The sequence below is a fragment of the Equus przewalskii genome, chromosome 22, assembly GCF_037783145.1.
Source record: "Equus przewalskii isolate Varuska chromosome 22, EquPr2, whole genome shotgun sequence".
NCBI lineage: Eukaryota > Metazoa > Chordata > Mammalia > Perissodactyla > Equidae > Equus > Equus przewalskii.
This window is the reverse complement of record NC_091852.1, coordinates 52,313,946-52,333,940: the sequence shown is the minus strand read 5'-3', so window position 1 is coordinate 52,333,940 and position 19,995 is coordinate 52,313,946. Positions and strand designations below refer to the sequence as shown.

Here is a 19,995-nt window from a genome sequence, read left to right as displayed (position 1 = left end):
GGCACAGTTCTCTTGGCGGTGTCCACAAGAGTGTCTGGGGACACAAGAGAGTTGGAAAGGGTTGCAGTAGTGTCTAGGGCTATCGGAGTCTTGCAAGAAGTTACTGGAATGCCAGGCATAGGAGACTTGGAAGGAGTCACTGGGGAGTTTGGGGGCCCAAGGTCCTTGGAGAGCTGTTCTAAGGAATCAAGAGGACACAGGTGACTTCGGAGGAATCAGACAAGCATTTGGGCATAGAGGACACTTGAAAGGATGCAAAGTAGTATCTGGGGGCCGGGGCACAGGAATCTGGAAGGTGTTGCCCTAGTGTCTGGGGGCACATCGGACTGAGAAGCACAAGCAGGAGCATCCGTGAGCACTGGAGACTGGAAGGAGTTACTGAAAGGTTTTGGAGGCACAGAAGGTCAGGAAGTAGTCTTAGTAGTGTCTGGGCACACTGGGAAATTAGGAGGGATAGTGCAAGACTCTAAGAGCAAAGGAGACATGGAAGGACTCGTGAGAGTGTCTGGGGAACAGAGCACTTGAAATGAGTCTCTGGTATGTCTATGGGCAAAGGACCCTTGGAAAGAGTCATAGGACTATCTGGGACAGAGGAATCTTGGAGGATTTGTGGGAGCGTCTGGAATAGCAACTGCCTAGGAAAGAATCCCAGTGGTGGTTGGGTGAACAGCAGACATAGGAGTAGCTGCTGGAATGTCTAGGGGCACACAGGGCTTGAAAGCATTCACAAGAGTATCTGGGAAGCAGGTGATCTGGAGGGCAGTGCTGGAGTATTTCAGGCCTGGAGACTTGGAAGTAAAATCAGTGGTGTCTGAGACACAAGAGCCTTGGAAGGAGCTGCAGGACTGCCTGAGGCCACAGGAGACTTGGAGGGAGCAGTGGGGGTGTCTGGGCACACAGGGGCCAGGGAAGGACATGCAGAGGGCCCAGGCAGGAAGACTTAGAAAGAGTCTACTCAGTATAGGCATGGATGACTTGAAAATAGCCTTAGGAATGTCTGAGGACACAGGAACTTGGAAGGAGTCAGTTGAGGGGCTGACTGGTAGTATGGGAGACTCTGAAGGAATCTCTGGAGCGTCAGGAGAGAGACACCAGTAAGCAGTCGTAGCAGCATCAGGGGCCAGAGGATATCTGGAGGAGTCATTGGAGTGACTGGGGACACAGGGCACTTCAAGAGATTCTCTCAATCTGGGGTCTAGAAGGCAAGGCAAAGTGAGCATGAAGGATGCTTGGGAGGTGACACAGAGTGTGGCATAGAGGAGATTTAGAATGCCAAGATGGGGTAGAGGGAACCAGGAAGGACTCTCAACAGCATCTGAGTGGACAGGAGACATGATGTCTGGCCTGTGCTATATGTGGATATTTAAACATATTCATTCTTGATAGAGAAGAAATGTGGGTGGGATTTCTAGAATAATGGCATGGGGAGCTCATCAAACCCTCTCTCTGAAAAGCAGTGATAAAACCAGACAAAATTATTGAAAGCAACCATTTCAGAACTCTATAAATTGACTAGTGCATCCACAAATTGAGAAGTGTTTATTAAAGTAAAAACAAAAAACTGCAGAGCCTCGAGTGATAACAGTGGGAGTTCCCCGTGGCATTATTGCCTGTGGCAGCTCATACCAACAGCCCCCTCCCTGGCTCCATTAGCAACAGTAGTCCTACCAGGGTGGGGCAAACTGTGAAAACTGGCAGTGCCACTGCTGGAGAGGTCTGACTTGATTTGGAGCAGAACTCTGAAATACCCAACACCTTTGGCCTTTGTCAGGAACGGTAGCAATTTTGATGGGAACCAGTGAGGAACGGCAACATTGCAGATAGCCTGAGGTCATGATCCTAGTTGAGGTTAACAGCAGACTGGCAGGCTAACCAAAAACTTAGAGAAATCTGAAAAATGAGACTGCCATAGTGGGCCATAATAAACTCCCACATTTCGTTGGTGGTCTGGACAGGTAAACACATGTGCAATGCTGGGGAAAAATTGGAGACAACCTTAGCTATTTACATATCCCTGGTTGAATGTAAGGCCATGTGCAGGCATGGAGGAGACAGGAGGGGATCCAGTAGAAAGGAAAACCTAGAAAGACTTATAAACAGCCTAAACTTTGAATGCATTCCCCAACCCACACACAGGTCCATTGGAAAAGGGTGAAAATCTCATGGACTCAAGATATTTTAGTGTAACCTCTGACCAAGTGCTAAGCTATACCAACACAAGGGTGACTCCTAGAAAGCCAGGTTTAAACATGAAGACAAGAATTTTTAAAAATAAAAACCTGAACAGAGACATCAGTTACTGCATACCACAAGGGAGACAGGCACTACATAATTAATCCAGGTAAATTACTAAAAAGAAGGAACAGCAACAACTCCAGGAGGTGGGAGGCAAGTGAAAATCCAGAATGGATGCAGTATTTTTTCGAAAATGTCCAATTTTCAACAAAAAAATGGACAGGAAAGTGAAAACCATAAAATAGGAACTGGATGGGGTCCAGATATTGGACTTATCAGACTAAGATTTCAAAGCATCTGTTATAAATATGTCCAAAAAATGGAAAGGAATCATGTTTAAAGAATTAAAGGAAGGTATGATGATAATGACTCAGCAAATAGAAAACATTAATAAAGAGATAGAAATTATAAGACAAGAACCAAGTAGAAACTCTGTAGTGGAAAACTATAATAATGAAAATAAAAGATTCATTAGATAGTTTCAACAGAAGATTCAAAATGGCAGAAGAAAGAATAAATGAACTTGAAGATAGATCAGTAGGAATTATCCAATATGAAAAACAGAAAGAGAAAAAAATGAAGAAAATTGAACAGAGCCTCAGAGATCTGTGGGATACCATCAAACATATCAATATAAGTATAATGATAACTTTCCAAATTTGATGAAAAATAATTTAACAATAATCTGAAAATTCAAGAAGCTCAACAAACTCAAAATAGGTTTAAACCAAAGAAATTTACATTTGGAAACATCAAAATCAATCCATTAGAAGACAAGGACCAAGAGGGAATCTTGATATATGTGATGATCATATAAAAGACTGTTTCAATTAATAGCTGACTTCTTATCAGAAAAGAAAGAAAGAGGGAAGGAGGGAGGGAGGGAAGAAGGAAGAAATTAAAGTCGCCCAACTTTGAATGGAAGAAGCAGAACTTTTATTCTCAGAGGACAAGATCCTTATATGTAGAAAATTCCAATGAACTGACCAAAACAAAACAAAACAAAACAGACTAGAAGTAATAAACAAGTTTAGGAAGGTCACAGGAAGCAATATTTCTTACAAAAATAATTGTATTTCTATACACTAGCTTCAAAAATATGAAAAAGAAATTAACAATAATTTCATTCACAATAGCATGGACAATAATGAAATGCGTAGAAATAAATGTAAAAAAGAAGTTCAAGATCTATATACTGAAAACTAAAAAATAATGCTGAAAGATATTATAGATCTAAATAAATGAAGAAACATTTCTTTTCATAGATCAGGAGATTTGATATTATCAAGAAGACAATTCTTCTCAAACTGGTCTCTAAATTCAATACAGTCCCTATAAAAACCCCAGCAGACTTTGTGGAGGTAGAAATTGATAAGCTGATCCTAAAATTTATATGGGAATGGAAAGGGCCTAAAATAGCCTAAGTAGTTTGGAAAAAGAATAAAGCTGGAGAACTTTCATTCACTACCTCATTTTCATTCACTACCTCAAACACATGTCAATCTAGACAGTGGGATCCTGGCACAAGGACAGGCATAGAGATCCAGGGCACAGAATCAAGAGTCCAGAAATAAAACCTGACTTTTTATTATGAATTGATTTTCAACAAAGGTCCCAAGACAAGTCAATGGAGGAAAGGCCAGTGTTTTTTGTTTGTTTTTTTAAAGAAATGGTGCTGGAACAAATGGATATGCACAAGCAAAGCCAAAAAACAAACAAAAGTCACATCACACTGGACAAAAATGAACTAAAAATTAATCATAGATCCAAAGGTAAGCACCAACCCTTAAAATTTCTCAAAGAAAACATTGGAGAAAATCATAGGAGAAGAACCTCTTAGACATGACATCAAAAGCATGATCCTCACGAGAAAAAATTAATAAATTAGACTTTATCAAAATTTAAGACTTTCGCTCTTCAAAAGCTGCTGTAAAAAGAATGAAAAGACAAGCCACAGACTTGGAGAAAATATTTGCAAGTCACGTATCTGGTAAAAAACTTCCATCCAGAATACAGTATATAAAGAAGATTTACAGCATAATAAAAGAAGAAACAACACATGTTTTGAAATAAGCAAAAAAGATTTGAATAGATATTTCACTAAAGAAGATATATGAGTGGCAATTAAGCACATGAAAACACATTCAACATCATTAGTCATCGGGGAAATGCAAATTAAAACTACAATAAGATACCACTTCACACTCACCAGAATGACTATATTATAAAGACAGATAATACAAGCGTTGGCAAGCACACGGAAGAAGTGGACGCCATACGCCATAACAAGAATGGAAAATGACACAGATTCCTTGGAAAGCAGCTTGGCAGTTTATAAAACTCTACAGATAAACTTACCATATGACCCAGCAGTTTCCTCCCTAGGAATCTAGCCAAGAGAAATGAAAACATATCTATACGAAGACCGGCACACGAGTATTCACAGCAGCATTGCTCACAGTTGCCAAAAACTGTGAACAACCCAAACATCCATCAACTGTAAACGGATAATCACAGTGTGGTACAACCATACAGTGGAACGAAGAGGAACAGGATGGTGACACGTGGGGCAGCCTGGACGAACTTGAGAGTGATTCCATTTACATGAAATGTCCAGAAAACACACGTTTAAAGAGACATAAAGCAGAGCAGTGGTTGTCTGGAGCTGGGTGTGGGAGGAGAGATTAACTGCAAATTTGGTGATTGTTGCACAATTCTAAAAATTTACTGAAAATCACTGAATTGTCCCTTGTAGTAAGTGAATTTTATGGTATACAAAATATATCTCGATAAAGCTGTGAAACAGTTAATAAGAAATCTCAAACAGTTACCTAATTTAGTCTTTCTGTGGATTAAATGTACCCCATGCAGTCCTCAGTCTCTTACTGGCTCCTTTTTCTTATTTGGCTCCTTTCCATGTTTTGGTCTCTAATTTTGTTCTAGATGCTTTCTTTTGATGATTTATCCACTCCCGTCAACTGTCCGTGGCGTCAACTATCACCTCACACCTTAAAGTCTCTATATCTCCAACCCAAATCTACTTCCCGAATTCCAGATTGGCACTATTTCTAGCACCTGTTGGACCTGTACATTCCACAGGAACCTCACATTGTCGTTCAAGATGGTCCTCATTCTCTTCACCTCCCTTCACCATCAACCCTGCATTCCCTTTTACAAAATACGTGAATTCTTCTTCCAGTCTCTAGACTGAAGTACAAAATCTTCCTAACACTAATAAAATTTTGCCAGACCAGAAATATATATTTTTTAATTTATTGAACTTTAAAGTTTTTAACCAATAAGTAAGGCTGTGTGCCCCTTGGTTTGTGTCTTCTTAATAACAACAGTAGTTATTGAGCCGATACTCGATACTCTCGCATACTGTGTGCAGTGCTGTCTCCCTCACTCTCTCAGCCCTAGACATAGTGGGGAATAAAATAATTTCCCTGTGGCCTGGAGTGGACAGTTCAGTGAGGAAGACGAACTATTAAGGAAATAAATGAGAGATGATGAACTCTTACCTCCAATCTTACCAAGACACTCAGGACATTACATCCTGGAATAGACAATACAGCACACGTCTTTGAAATTTGGATGAAATCACAGATTAACATAGGATTAGGGTGTCGGTATTAATCTCAGAAAATGTTTGCAATTTGACTGTTGAAAGTGACACGTTTTAATGTTTAAACGTTCATTGTCTAGATAACTAATTAGATTGAGCATTTTTTCCTGTTTGTGGGTCTTTTTAATTCCCTTTTCCATGAATTACCTTTTCGTACCCTTTCTGATTTTTCTATGCCCTGTCTACTGTCTTTTCTCCTTAATTCTCAGGAGCGCTTGACTGCATTGTGGTCAGAGGCCAGGCATGGGCGGGATCAGGACCAGGTTGGGGAGGAGTCAAGGCCGGGGTCAGGGCAGGATCAGGGCCAGGTGCGGCCCAGGTCAGGGTGGGGTGAGGACAGGGTCAGGGCCTGGGGTGAGGGCTGGGTCAGAGGCCAGCGGGGCTGGGGGTCAGGGTGGGGTCGGGGCCGAGTCACTGCTGTGCTGGGGCGGGGGCGGGGCGGGGCGGGGCAAGTCCAGGCAGGATGGGCGGAGGTCAGAATGGGGTCAGGGCTGGGCTGGGGCGGGGTCAGGGCCCAGGGTCAGGGGGTCATGGCAGGGTCAGCGCCCTTGGCGATGGGCGCGGCAGCGCGGAGTCCCCGAGGACGAGGCCTGCTCTGGCTGCTGCTGCTGCTGCCCGCGGCCGCCCCCGAGCCGCCGGGGTCCCCGCCCTCCGCGCCGACCCCCGAGGCGCAGCGGTTGGCCCCTGGAGCCGCAGGTGGGGGGGGGCCGGGGGCGCGGGGCGCGACGGCGACACGGCGACAGCATAGGGCTGCGGCTGGGGCCCGGGCCTGGGGCCCGGGGTCGCTGAGCCTCGTCTTCTTTCCGTGCCCCCCAACCAGCAGCCCAGAGACCACCCCCACACGGCCGGGCCGTTGGGGGCCCAGGCGGGGCTGGGCGAGGACAGCACCAGGGGTGCTGAATGAGCGGCCCTGAGTGCGGCCCGGGCCTCACTTCCCTCCCTGAGCCCCGGGAGCACAGGCCGGGCACCGGGATGCCCCTCAGGGGCTTGGACACACGCTGCCGCCCAGGCGTGAGCCAGAACCGGGGCTGGCTTCATAGCCCTCTACCTGCCCTTAGAACCCGAGAGTCCTGAGTCAGAGCGTGGTCACTTTCCCAGGTCTCACAGCACCACAGACTCCGCCTGCAGTCTCCCTCCCTGAGATGCCGGGGTGACACGGAGGGCACAGGCACTTAGGGGCCATGATCTTGAGCCAGGGACACTGGTACCCAGAGACCTGCCCCTCTTTGACAGGCCAGGCCAGGTGGGCGTGAGGGTGCCCTGGTTGAGGGAAAGGTCTGTGGCCGGCAGCCCTCAGCCGCTCAGGGGCGCCAGCTCCCTGGAGATGCTCTGGAGCTGCTGTGGGCACCTTGGTCCGCCTGGACTCGCCTTGCCCCTCCCACCAGAGCCCTGGGGCCCCATTCCCACAGGGCTTGCTGGGCTGTGTTCTGCTGTCCAGTCCTCAGCGACCAGTGACAGCAGTGTCGGAGCAGCCCTGTCATTTTGGCCAGCCCACTTGACCCTTGGCCTTGGTTTTCCATGTGTGGAGTGGTTGGGACCTCCCTGGTAATGGCATTTGGGGTGCCAGCAGTGCCTCCGTCACAGGCGGGGGGATCTCCACAGTGTGCGGGCGGCCCAAGGTGACAGGGAAGATCTATGGCGGCCAGGACGTGGTGGCTGGCCAGTGGCCGTGGCAGGCCAGCCTGCGGTACCAGGGCTCGCACATCTGCGGAGGTGCCCTCATCGACTCCCACTGGCTGCTTTCCACTGCCCACTGCTTTGTCAAGTGAGTCCACCTTCCTGGGGTGCCAGCAGAGGGGCTCGAGGGGAGGGGGACACGGGGGAAGAGGAGGACAGGGTGATGGGCGTCCCACGCCGGCTCCTCTGAGCTTTGGTCTGGGGAAGTCTGTGACCTCCAAAAACTGCCTTGACCTTTGTCCCCTCCACCTGGATTGTCCTCCCCCTCACCTCCCCGGATCCTCCTCATCCTGCATCCTCAGCCCCTGGGCCTGTGCCCTAGCACAGACGTGCCCCAGGAGATGGGCAGTGTCTGTGCTGAGCGCCATGCGGTGTGGACCAGCCTCAAGCCACAGCTTCTCCTCAATGTCACCGCATTCCTGGGCGTCAGACTCCAGGTGGGGACCTGGGACTGCATGTACCGCCAGCAGCCGGGCGAGTCTCCTCATCACTTCTGCAAAACCACGTGCCCAGGAAGAGTGGTGGTGTCAGGCTGGGTGGGTGGGGGGTCCCTGACCTTGGAGAGTGGCATGGCCACTCAGGAGGCCAACTCGGCTGGCCCTCCTGGGCCTGGCCCAGCACCCGGCTTCTGAATGGAGAGGAGGGTCCTGAGGGAGCAGGGGTGTCACACCCTGGTCAGTGAGCGGGAGCTCGGGCACTGACTGGCTCTGAGAGCCCAGAGCCCTGTCGGCACCTTCCTGTCCACGCTCCACGTGAGACCCTCTGCAGCATCAAGGTGGCAAGACCCCGTCCCGAGTGTCTCGCCCACTGTGGATGAGAAGAGCAGACCCCATGGGAGAGGGAGGCAGTCGGGAGCGGGTGGGACGGGTTTGGGCACAGAGAGCGAGAGGGAGGGCTTTCCGGGGGTGAGGCATGCGAACGAGGCCCAGAAGGTGGGCGCTTCTGGTCCATCACTTGTGTTCAGGGAGCAAGGTGAGGTGCCACTTCTGCACTCGCTTGTTCATTTAACAAATCTTTTGTGAGTGCTTGTAACCAAGTGGGCAAGCAGCCCTTGGGCAGGAAGGTGTTTAAGGAAAGGAGGGGCAAGAGAGGTGTTGGGGCCATAAGGTGGGTTGTGGGAGCCCTGGGAGGGTCAGCTGAGAGCTAGGATTGAGCCAGGCTCCGCTGGTGCAGGCGGAAGGCCTCGATGTGATGGTCCCACAAAGACCTTCCAGCACTAGGATTCAGTGCTTCTCCGATTCTAGGGTGTGATGGAGAAGCCATATGTCCTGAGGTTGGGAGTAGAATATCAATCAGCCTCGAGAAAGAAGGCCTCCTGCCAGTTAGAAAAGGAGACTAAAGCTGCCCAGCATCATGTGGGGTGGGGGGTCCGGGGGGTGTGGGCAGCTAAATGAGGATGCTGGGGGAGAGAGCTGGCCCATGCTCAGAGATGACAGTGACAATGCGCCCTTCCTCCTCCAGCAAATCCCGGGCGCCAGAGGACTACCAGGTTCTGCTGGGAAGCACCCAGCTGTACCAGCAAACCCAGCACACCCGGAAGGTGTCTGTGAGCCGGATTATCGTGCACCCAGACTTTGAGAAGTTTCACCCCTTCGGGAGTGACATAGCCATGTTGCAGCTGCTCCTGCCTGTGAACTTCACTTCCTCCATTGCCCCCGTCTGCCTCCCAGCCCCTGGCATGCAGCTGCCCAGTCGCTCATCCTGCTGGATAACTGGCTGGGGGATGCTCAGTGAAGACAGTGAGGGGGTGTGGGAGAGGCAGCGGTTGAGGGCAGGGACAGGGAGGAGAGGGGAGGCGAGGGGAGGGAAGTAGGGGTGTGCGGCCCAGCCTGAGGGGTCCCCAGGCAAAGAGGCCAATGGACTGTGGCCCTCTGGGCCTCATTTGCAGAGGATGGACCATTCTAGTTCTAGTTCTGAAAAGTGTGTGATTCTAAAGCTTCAGAGTTCCCGGAGTCTAAAGCTCTGAATCCTGAGAATCTTTGACTTCTGGAATCAAGAATCTGGGCTGGTGGAGTCCTCCTGGTTCCTGACTCTGAGGTTTTAACCAGCCACAGGTCTCGGATGACTTGATCCAGCTCTAAGGCCATGCTTGGGGCCTGGCCCATTCAGGCCACCGCTCTGATTTCCCGTTGTTGTAGAAGGCACTCGGGAAAAGTGGAAAGACAACACGTTTATGGCTTCTCACCTCTGAGCCTGCAGGATCCAGTTAGAATGGTCCCGACTTCAGAGTGTTTCACGTCTCTGAACCTGTTTGCTCTTCCCCTGACCCAGGCTGACTGCCTACTTCATAGGCTTATTACATGAACTGAATCACACAGGAAAAAGTCTGTTTTTCAGATTGAAAGAGGAGAAATGTAGGCAAAGACTGATGAAGAAGAGTCTTTACTAGAGAATGGAGTGTTTCTGGTCTAGAGAAATGCTTATGGCATAAAGTTAGGGGAAAAAAGCATACTTATTTATAGGGTCGTAATTTGGTACGGTGTTTCTCAGCAGAGGTGCTCCAGGCTTTCTGGACAGACTGTGTCTTCACTGGGTGAGATGTGCCAGCTTCCCTGGCCCTTGCCTGCTAAGTGGCAGGAGCTCTCCCTAGCTGTAGGACAGCCAGGCCCCCAGCGTTCTCTCTCTGTCACACACACACACAGAGACTCACATGTACACACACACACACAAACTGGCTCTTCCTCGAGGGCGGGGACCACGTCTTGCTTGTTGTAACATCCCAATCTGTGCCATGGGGCTGGCACCTGTAGGTACTGCCCTGCTGCCCCCTGGTCCAATGGTCCATCATTTCCTGACTGCCTCCAGACGGCCCCGCACCATGTGCTCCGCTTCAGTCTCCGCACAGCCGAGTGTTTGCTTCAAAGCCTGAGTCACCCCACTTCCCTGCTCAGTACCCTCTGTGCCTTCTCATCTGAGCTTAGAAAAGGGTCCCGCCTCCCCACCTTAGCTCTCAGGCCGTGTGTGATGTCGGCCCCCATCCGCCTCCGCCTCATCTCCTACTGCATCCCTCACACACGCCATCCCAGCCACCAGGCCTCCTTCCTGCCTTGAGCATGCCAGGCTGTCCTCGCCCCAGCCTTTTCCTCCGCTGTCTTCCCTGCCCCGCTGTCCTCCCCGCTCCTCTCTACATGACTCATTTCTGCTTTACCTCTGCAGCTCAGCTCCTCCCCAGAGGAGGTTTACTTGACCGTGTGAGCTAAAGGAGGCAGCCCCTCCCATCACATCTCCCTGTCTTGTTGCCTCCAGTCCACACACGAGATCTAAAATAATTCTATTTACTTACTGCATTTACCCATCTCCCAAACTGAAAATGTTCCCCTGTGTCATTAGAGTCTACAAGATACTTCACACGAGGACAGAGAAAGAGATGGGTGCTTGGCTGTGAGGATGGATGGGGAGGGGTAGGTGGGAGGATGTGTGGGTGGAAGGGAAGATGAATGGTGAGTGGGTGGGTGGATATATTGACAGATGGAGGGGAGGATGGCTGGGTGAATGATGAAGAGATGGATGGAGGAATTGTGGACAGAAGGATGGGAGAAAGCATGACAAAGAATGGAGAATGGATGGGATGGTCGGTGGACGGTTGCTAAGCCAGTGAACGGCGTGTGTGGGTGCGATTTGCCTTGCTTTGTGGAACGGAGAGGTGTGGTTTCTGGCTACGAGAGAGGTGGAAGGAATAGGATGAGTTTGTGAAAAAGTCTGAGAACTAGGAGAGGAGCTTTTTAGGGGCAGGAGGAAGACTGTTGAAAGCTCAGCTGTGCTGAGAAAGCCCCTGTTTGGGGCAGCGGTGAGCAGCACGGCGCGTGGCGGGAGTGCAGGTAGCCGGGGGTCCTCAGCTGGGCTGCAGACCCTTCACGGTCTCCCCCCTCCTTGCAGCGCCTCTGCGGTGGCCCTTCCATCTCCAGGAGGGTAAGGTGGGCCTCATCGAGAACAAGTTCTGTAATATCTTATATGGACAAAGACTGGACAAAGGCGAGGCCCCCCCAGTGCATGACGAGATGCTGTGTGCCGGGGACTTCTCGACAGGAACGGCCATCTGCCGGGTGAGTGAGCCCTTTCTGTTCTCCCCTTGCCTCCTCTCAGGGCCTCAATTTCCCCAGTGGTGGGGCCTGTATCACCTCTGCTCTCTTTGTGGAGACCCCTGGGCTTCCCCTTGCCTCCCTCTGTGTGTCTCTATCCCATAGCAGAGTCCTCCAGCCAGCCCTGCCTAAGCCCAGGCCGCACAAGGGTATCTGCTGGCAGGACCTCAAACAGCCTCTATTTCTGAGGCGTATTTTAAACTTTTTTTGAAGTATAACACACATGTGTACGTACAAAGGAGTACAACATCCCTCAGTGGATAGTTGGATGGATTTTCACATAGTGACGCGTGTGACCAGCTCCCTGGATGCTCCACCCACGTCCCCTTCCTGCGTCTGTCTCTGACACCCAAGGGGAAACACAGCTTCACTTTTAACACCAGAGACCAGATTCTGAATTTTCCATAAGTGGAGTTTATTTCCAGTTGACAGTCTGTCGCATCTCAACGTCGTGTTGTGAGATTCCTCCCTCCTGTCACACGTGGGTGCGGTTCGCTCATTCCCACTGCCCTGTAGGGCTCAACGGTGTGAACTGAATTCTGTGGGCAGTTCTGTGCTTGACAGATAGTTTAGTAGTTTCCAAGGTTTTCATTTCATTTCATTTCTAAGTACTTCCTATATTTCTTATTCTGTTTCACAGCAGGCGGTGAGTAGAATTGTTAGATTAAAGGTGTGTGGGTGTTTGTTAGGTTAAGAGGTCTGGACGTTCAGCTTTGGCAGCTGTTACGGCGTCTCCAGGGGCGCCCTGGTCCCTCCACAGTGGGGGAGTGTATTTCTCAGCAACACTTGGCCCTTTCCATCTTTTCTCGTTTTGGTGGATGTGTAGTGATATCTTATTATGGTTTTAATTTGCATTTTCCTGATGACTAATTAAGTTAAATATATTTCTATATGTTTATTGTCGTTGGATATCTTCTTCTGTAAAGTTTCCCTTCAGGTTTTCCCCCCTCATTTTTCTGTTGGGCTGTCTGGCCTTTTCCTTTAGGAGCTCTTGGTATGTTTGTCTATTTCTGTGTATTGCGGATGAGTCCACTGTTGGACACGTGGGTTGTGAAGGTCTCTTTCTGCTCCCTGTGATGCCCATGTTCTAGGTGGGGAGCAGGCCCGGAGGAGGAGGAAAGTGGCTGTCCTGAGGGGAGGGCCGTGCGCTGCCGTGGTGCCCACGTGGCCTCAGGGCCCAGCCTCCGGAGCTGGCATCCCTGCGTAGACAGGCATGGAGTCGAGGGGAGGGTGTTAGGGCTCTGGAGTCAGAGACACTGCTCTGCCACGTGTCCCTGCCTGGTGACCTCGGGGAGTCCCTTCCACCTTCCGAGCCCGTGTCTTCATTCACAGTGTGGGTTTCTGAGCCTCCTTCATGGGATTGTTGAAAGGATGGTGTAGTGGGTTGAATAGTGTCCCCCAAATTCCTGTCCATTTGGAACCTCAGAATGTGACTTTACTTGCAGATGTGGTTAGTTAAGAATCTTGAGATGAGACCGTTCAGGATTTCGGGTGGACCCTAAATCCAGTGACTGATGTTCTTGTAGGAAGAAGGAGGGACACAGAGACAGTTGATTTCAGACTTCTGGCCTCCAGAACTGTGAGGAATAAGTTTCTGGGTTTTTTTTGTTTTTTTTTTTCACTTTTTATTGAGATTACAATAGTTTACAACCTTGTGAAATTTCAGTTGTGCATTATTATTTGTCGGTCATGTTGTAAGTGCACCACTTCACCCCTTGTGCACACTCCCCACCCTCCTTTCCCCTGGTAGCCACTAATCTGTTCTCTTTGTCCACGTGTTTAACTTCCACACTAGCGGAGTCGTACAGAGACGGTCTTTCTCTATCTGGCTTATTTCACTTTCTGCTGTTTTTAAGCCACTCAGTTGGCGGTTACGTGCTATGGCAGCCCCAGGAAAGGCACAGGGGACTGATGGGCTGCGCCTGGCCTGTGGGCAGGGCTCATGGCGGCCGTTTTCGCGACTGCCCATGACTGAGCCAGAGGGAGGAAGCCGGCCACCTGCCATCCTGGTAGGAGGTAGCCCCAGGTTTCTTGGTTCCCGTCCATAGCCAAGGGTATGGACCCTCAGCTGTCTGGCTTGGCTCATCCTCCCCACAGAGGCAGCTGCACCCAGAGGTGGAGCAAGGGGCTCAGCCCCTGAGTCCCCATCCGGGTGTCACCCTAGATTTGCCTTCCAGCCTTGTCCGCCTTCTCCTGCAGAGGCCATGCGCGTGGCGCTCAGGGCCAGCACCCTTTGTCTGCCTACCTGCTGGACATCCACGGTGCCCCTTGACCCCGCTCCTCCTCTAGTTTCTCCCCCGGCTGAGGACACCTCTGGGCTGGACTCCTCGGGGTCCCAGCAGATGACCCCCTCCTCCCTTAGCCTTTCGGTCACCACAGCCTGTCGGTGAGATGCCATCTGGATTCAGCTTCTGCCACGTTCCCTGCTCTGGCCCTCCCCCTGCCCCCGGGGCGCTCTTCTCTCTCCTGAAGTGCCCCTCCCCCTGCACGGGCACCCAGGAACAGCTCCGAGGGGACGCGGGCTCAGGGGGACTCAGCACTCAGACTGTGGGGCATAACAGATCTGGGCGCAACAGACCTGGTCCAGTCTGGAATCTGCCTTTACTGGCGTGTGACCTTAGCTCGGCCTCCTCACCCATGCTCTGGGGTGGCCGGCAGCCCCCTGTCCTCGGGTGCCTGGCAGTTAGCAGGCGCTTGGCGCTGTTGGCTTTCCTCCCCTGCTGGCTGCCCCTCTCTGGGCGGTGGTGGTTCTCCGGCTCCCATCTCAGACCTGTCCTCAGCTGACGCTGCACCCGGCACACGCACACAGGTGGCTGCTCTGTCTCTACAGTCGTGCAAACCTCAGCTCACTTTGCACGGGATGCGTCAGCGTTGGGGTTTCCTCTGCCTCTGAGAGCTCCCCAGGGGCCAGGAGCTGTTGGAGCCCTCCCCATCTCCCCAGACTGGCCCAGAATCCAGCGTGATACTGGAAACCACATGGCCAGTCTGCGTGAATCGCTGAGGCCCGAGTGGACAGGGACTACTGCCCGGACAGGGACCAGGCCTTGCCCTGCCTTGAACAGCTGGCGGTGGGTACACTGTGGAGAGGGCCAAGCTCAAGAGGTGGGGACCACCGAGGGGAAGAGCTGAGATGACGATGGTGCATTCCCACTATCCCAGAAGACCCTGTGTATGACAAATCACCTCAAACCGAGTGGCTAAAACAGCAGAAATCTATTATCTTACTTTCTGGAGTTCCAAAGTGTAAAACTGAAGTGTAGGCAGGGCCGGTTCCTTCTGGAGGCTCCAGGGGAGCATGTTTCTGTGCCTTTTCCAGCTTCTAGAGGCCGCCCGCATTCCTTGGCTTGTGGCCCCTTCCTCGGTCCTCAAAAGTGCATCACTCCAGCCTCTGCTTCTGTTGTCACATCTCCTCTGACTCTCACCTCCCGCCTCCCTCTTTCCTCATGTGGACCCTGTGACTACATTGGGCCCCCAGATAATCTTCCTATTTCAAGATCCTCAACTCAACCACAGCTGCAAAGTCCCTGTGGCCACATGAAGTAGCACAGTCACAGCTTCCAGGGAGGAGGATGTGCATCTCTGGGGGTCACGTTTTGGCAGCCACACCGTGTCCCCTTCTCTCTCCTCCAAGCCGCCACTTCCCCCAGGACTCCCTGTCAGCTGGAGGTCTCGCTTCTTATTTCACTGAGAACACCCCAGCAGTCAGACCAGAGCCCGCCCATCCGCCCAGCCCTCTGTCCCCACCCTGCACCGTCCATCTCTCCTGAGCCCTGCGGCTGCAGCCATCCCGCCACCACTCCTGGAGTCCAGGGGGCCCACAGGCCCTCCTGCCCCCGTCTCGTCTCTCCCTGTCGTCTCCAGATAAACGTACCGCAGCAGCCCTCCACCCCCACCCCCAGACTCCTCCTGACAGCACCGAGTCTCTTTAACCCGCTTCACCCAGGTGTGTCCCCACCGTGCCACCACAGCCATGTGCCCAACGTCCCCAGCAGCCTCGGTCTTGCCAGACCACAGGTGGACCTAAATCCTCCTCTCACTCAGCACATCAGCAGGTCTCACTCCCGTTTCCTGGGTGGCAGGACTCACCAGCCGCCTGGCTCTGCTCCCACTCCCCTCCCTTCCACCTCTGAAAGCTGGGGGTCCCAGGGCTCCCTGCTCAGCCTGTCCTTCCCCTCTCTGTGCCTTGTCCCAGTTGGTGAGAGGAGCTCAGATTCAACAGGTCCGGTTGGCTCCTCCTTCAAAATATTATCCCAAATCTATTTCTCACTGCCCTCACCCCTCCCCATCAATAGTCTCTCCCCTTCTCTCCGGGAGTCACCTCCCCACTGGTCCCTTCTCCACAGGCACCAGCTGATTCTCCATGGGGCAGACCCGGCCCGGCCCTCAGGCCTGCCCCAGTCCTGTCTGCCCCTGCTCCCCACAGCCCTGCTGCCCTCCTCCCACCCACCTGAAGCTGGCGCACGGGTCGCCTTCCTCTGCTCCCTGCACTCCTGTGTGGAGTCTCAGCTCGGGAAAGCTTTCTGCTGCCACCCATGGGATGCCCTCCCCGCCCCGTCCGGTCCCTTCCATGGCTTGGTTCCGCGTGCCACATCTGACCACGGCTTGTTGGCGGCTTACAGAAGCACCCCGGGGCAGGGACCCGTCCTCGCAGCCCTGTGTTCCCAAGAGCGGAGGGGGCCCTGGCCGCCCCCTGCGCGCTGGGCGGTGGGGGAGGAGGGACAGGCGGCCGTGGCCCTGCTCCCTGCCGCGCGCGATGAGACCCTCCATGGGCTGATGGAACGAGCGGATTTCCAGCTGGATGGTCCTGCCCTGACTGCGTTCAGGGCTCAGCAACTCCCGGCCGCTCCCCGGGGACCGCGCTGCTCCCCCCGCAGTGTGGGCCTGGGCTGGGCGCTTTCTGAAGACGCTCCACCGTAAGCTGAGAGGAAGCAAGGGCCTAAATGAATGAAGAAGGAGGGGACCCAGCTGGGGACCGCTGCTGACCCCAGCGCCGCGGGGGCTGCGGGGTCTTCGGCAGGCCGGCTCCGCCCGCAGTCCAGCCCCCCAGGCCCTGTTTGGGGAGCTGTCCCCTCTGGGCCTTGCGCAGTGCCTTGTCTCGGGCCGCCAGGGACGGTGGTGGGGTGCACGTGTTGATGGACGCCGATCCGTGCTTGTCCTGAGGGTCACTTGGGAGCCCCTTGAAGCACGATTTGTGGCGTCGATGGTGGGTCCGCGGTGGTCGCTGGTGTGGGACCGTCCCCACGGCCTCGACAGCGGGACACAGGAGCCCCGCCTGCCCCCGGTGTCCGCACGGCCACCGCCCGCCCTGACTCCCTCTCTTCCCCAGGGCGACTCCGGGGGGCCGCTGGTCTGCGACCTCCCTGATGCCTGGGTTCTGGTGGGGCTGGCCAGCTGGGGCCTGGACTGCTGGCACCCCGTCTACCCCAGCGTCTTCACCAGCGTCGCCCACTTCGCCAGCTGGATCGCCGACACCCAGAGACGCACCCCGCCCCCGGACCGATCACTGACCCCTCCGCCGACCCCGCTTCCGCGCCAGCCCTTGCGGGCGGCTGGCCCCCCCGGGCCCCGCGCAGCGCCCCGGCCACCGCGCGCCTGGCTCCCGCTGCTGTTCGCACTTGGGGCCCCGAGGCTGGCCCCGCAGTGACCTGCCCGACCCCTCTGCCCCTGCTTTCTGCCGCAGGCCCCAGGCTCCTCTCTAGAACCTTCCACGCCTCCCCTCTCCCAGCCCCACCACTCTCAGCGTCCCTTCTTCTTGGCTTTCCTCTCCATCAGCTACTACCCCCAAAACCAGCCTGGAAAAACAAAATAAAGCAAATAAAAGACTCATCCTGCTCCTGTCTCGGGGTCCCACTGCCCCTCCTGCTCCTCAGCATCCATCCCTTCCCTGAGATCAATCGTCTGGCTCCCTGGAGGAGGAAACACAACCTGGTGGGGAGACTGTCCAGGGAGGAAGGCGGGAGTGGGGGACACTGAGGGAGCAGGGCCACCAGCTGGGGAAAGAGTAGGGTGTCTTCCCTTCTAGACTCTGCTCCCACTGTGGGAGCATGCAGGCCTTCAGGGGAAGTGTATCAGTCAGCTCCAGCTGCATAACAGCCACAGCAGATGGAGCACTGTAAACAACAAGGGTTCACCCCCTCCCAGTCCTGGGGCTGAAAGTCCAAGATCAAGGTGTGGGCAGGGCTGGCTTCTCCTGAGGCCCCTCTCCAGGGCATGTAGGTGGTTGTCTCCTCCCTGTGTCCTCACATGGTCGTCCCTCTGTGCATGTCTGTGTCCAATTTCCCCTCTTTATAAGGACACCAGTAACACTGGATTAGGGCCCACCCTAATGACCCCATTTTACCGTAATTGTCTCTTTAATCCCTCCTCCAAATACAGTCACATTCGGAGGGACTAGGGGTTAGGACTTCAACATACGACTTTTGGGGGAATGCAATTCAGCCCATGGTAGGAAGTAAGACATTCACCAGGTGTGAAAGTGCAGGGGAGCAGGGGTCACCCCCAAAGTAGAGAAACATCACTCCAGGGTTTGGAGGAGGGAGGACCGACTCCCAGTGGAGATGGAGGGAAGTCCCAGAATGGGGGCAGTGGAGCTGGACTGGGGCGCATGACCCTGGTCGTGAGGAAGGGGTCCTGGCCTGCAGCATAGAGGGCTCTCGGATGAGGGGGTCTGAGAAAGGGAGTCAGAGGCAGACAGAGGGGGCCGCACGCCAGGCGGAGGGCCTAGCTTCAGGCCAGCAGTCTTCAGACGTCTGCTCCTGGAGTCAGCTCCCAGCACTCCTCCCGACCTCCGTGGCCCCACTCTCCCCAGTCTGAAGGGCCCTGTTCTCTTCCCACCTCCCTGGGCCACAGCCCCACGTGAAATGGTACCCTGCTGTCCAAGGCCCTCTAGCAGCCTGCCCCGAGGTGCCCATGCACCTCCAGCAGTTGGAACCTGGTGTCACCTTTTCTGCTTAGCTGACCCAAGACTTAGTGGCTGGACAGTCAGCCTCGAATCAATGTCCTAGGTTGTCCTTCCTGCCAATCCACCTGACATAGGGTCCTTGTGCAGCCAGCAGGACCCCAGCAGACTCACAATGCACCCACCCCAGCCTTCAGACACAGAATAAGATGGGAAAGCTCCCATTTAGCGCATGTCCAGAAGGGACCAGATGCCATTCAAAGCATTCAGTGCAAATTCTTCCCAATCCTGGCATTGCCCAAATATCCTGGGACAGCAGGTGGGTGCAAAGGGAGTCACATGCCTGTTGACACCAGGATCTCACTGGCTTTGGCCAACAACACACAAGAACTCCCTTCCCAGGGTAGTCTTGGGAGGCCTCAGGAAGTGTCTTCCCAGTGTTCATACCTGTACGGGCATTGCTGGCAGTCCCCGCCTCTGGCCGTCCGTCTGGCTGGAGCTCCACCAGTGAGATACCACTGTGCACCCACCACATTGTCTGCCCTGAAGAGCTCAGCAGTGTCTGGAAGGGGGAAGATGACCTTCCCCTCCGTTGGTGGGAAACTCAGTTGTGGGGCCTCAGGCCCCTGGATGTCAGTGAGTGACTGAAACAGCATGTGGTTCACACACCTTCTACACGAGGCCGGGGAGCTTGGGCAGTTCAGTCGGAGTATTAGCCACTCCTCTGGCCCTAAACTCTGATTCTTCTCCCAACCGCAGCAGCCTCAGGCTGGCCGTGCCCTAGGGGCCTGGCCTCTATACACCCTAAACCTGGAGTCAGGTGATTCCCTGCCCCTCCTGGATCTTCTCAGACCTCTGAACAAGGGATCCCAATACACACCTCATCCACAAGACCGACGGAATCTCAGCTCCAGCCCAGCCAGTTTTCCCATAACCTGAAGCCAGCTTAGTGCTCAGTATTATTATCCTGGTTTAGTCTCGTTTTAAAGATAAGCTGAAGCCTAGCAGGTTCAAAAGCTTTTCAGAGATGACATGGGCAGCACATAGGGGAACAGGAATTCAAACCTACATCTCTCTTGGGAGAGCTCGAACCCCTTGTTCTTCCCACTCCTGCAGGCTGTGCCCAGAGGCCTGTTATCCTGCCCCACGTTCCTCAGACAGCTGGGAAAGGCTTACTCTGAGCTGCCCCAAGAGTGAGCCCCAGAAACCCACTCCCAAATAGAGAGACTGAGGTAGGGGTGGAGGGAAAGGGCCGATCAGAGAACACAAGGAGCCAGTGAGCCTGGGAGCAGGGCCTGGAGGGGCGCTGGAGTCACCAGCTGGGAGAGGGACTTGAAAGGTCTGAGATCAGGGACTCCCCGACCTCCCAAATGGGCACTGGCAATGGCTGCTGGCTCCCACTGGCGACGTCAACCCCAGACAAGCTATGGAGATGAGCAGAAACTCACAAGACTCAATTAGAGGCTTTCAGTTTTCAGTCT

The 19,995-nt window shown here is 53.5% G+C and overlaps 1 protein-coding gene across 1 annotated transcript; it reads left to right on the top strand.

The window, feature by feature from the left end:
• The first annotated feature begins 6,364 nt into the window (after nucleotides 1-6,364).
• Nucleotides 6,365-17,442, top strand: LOC103563952 (putative serine protease 47). The gene is made up of 6 exons (XM_070589982.1): nucleotides 6,365-6,556; nucleotides 7,445-7,625; nucleotides 7,840-7,974; nucleotides 8,999-9,276; nucleotides 11,414-11,580; nucleotides 16,943-17,442. The coding sequence occupies exons 1-6, from the start codon at nucleotides 6,391-6,393 to the stop codon at nucleotides 17,258-17,260; spliced, it is 1,245 nt and encodes a 414-aa protein (XP_070446083.1). The 5' UTR covers nucleotides 6,365-6,390; the 3' UTR covers nucleotides 17,261-17,442.
• Nucleotides 17,443-19,995: the final 2,553 nt, after the last annotated feature.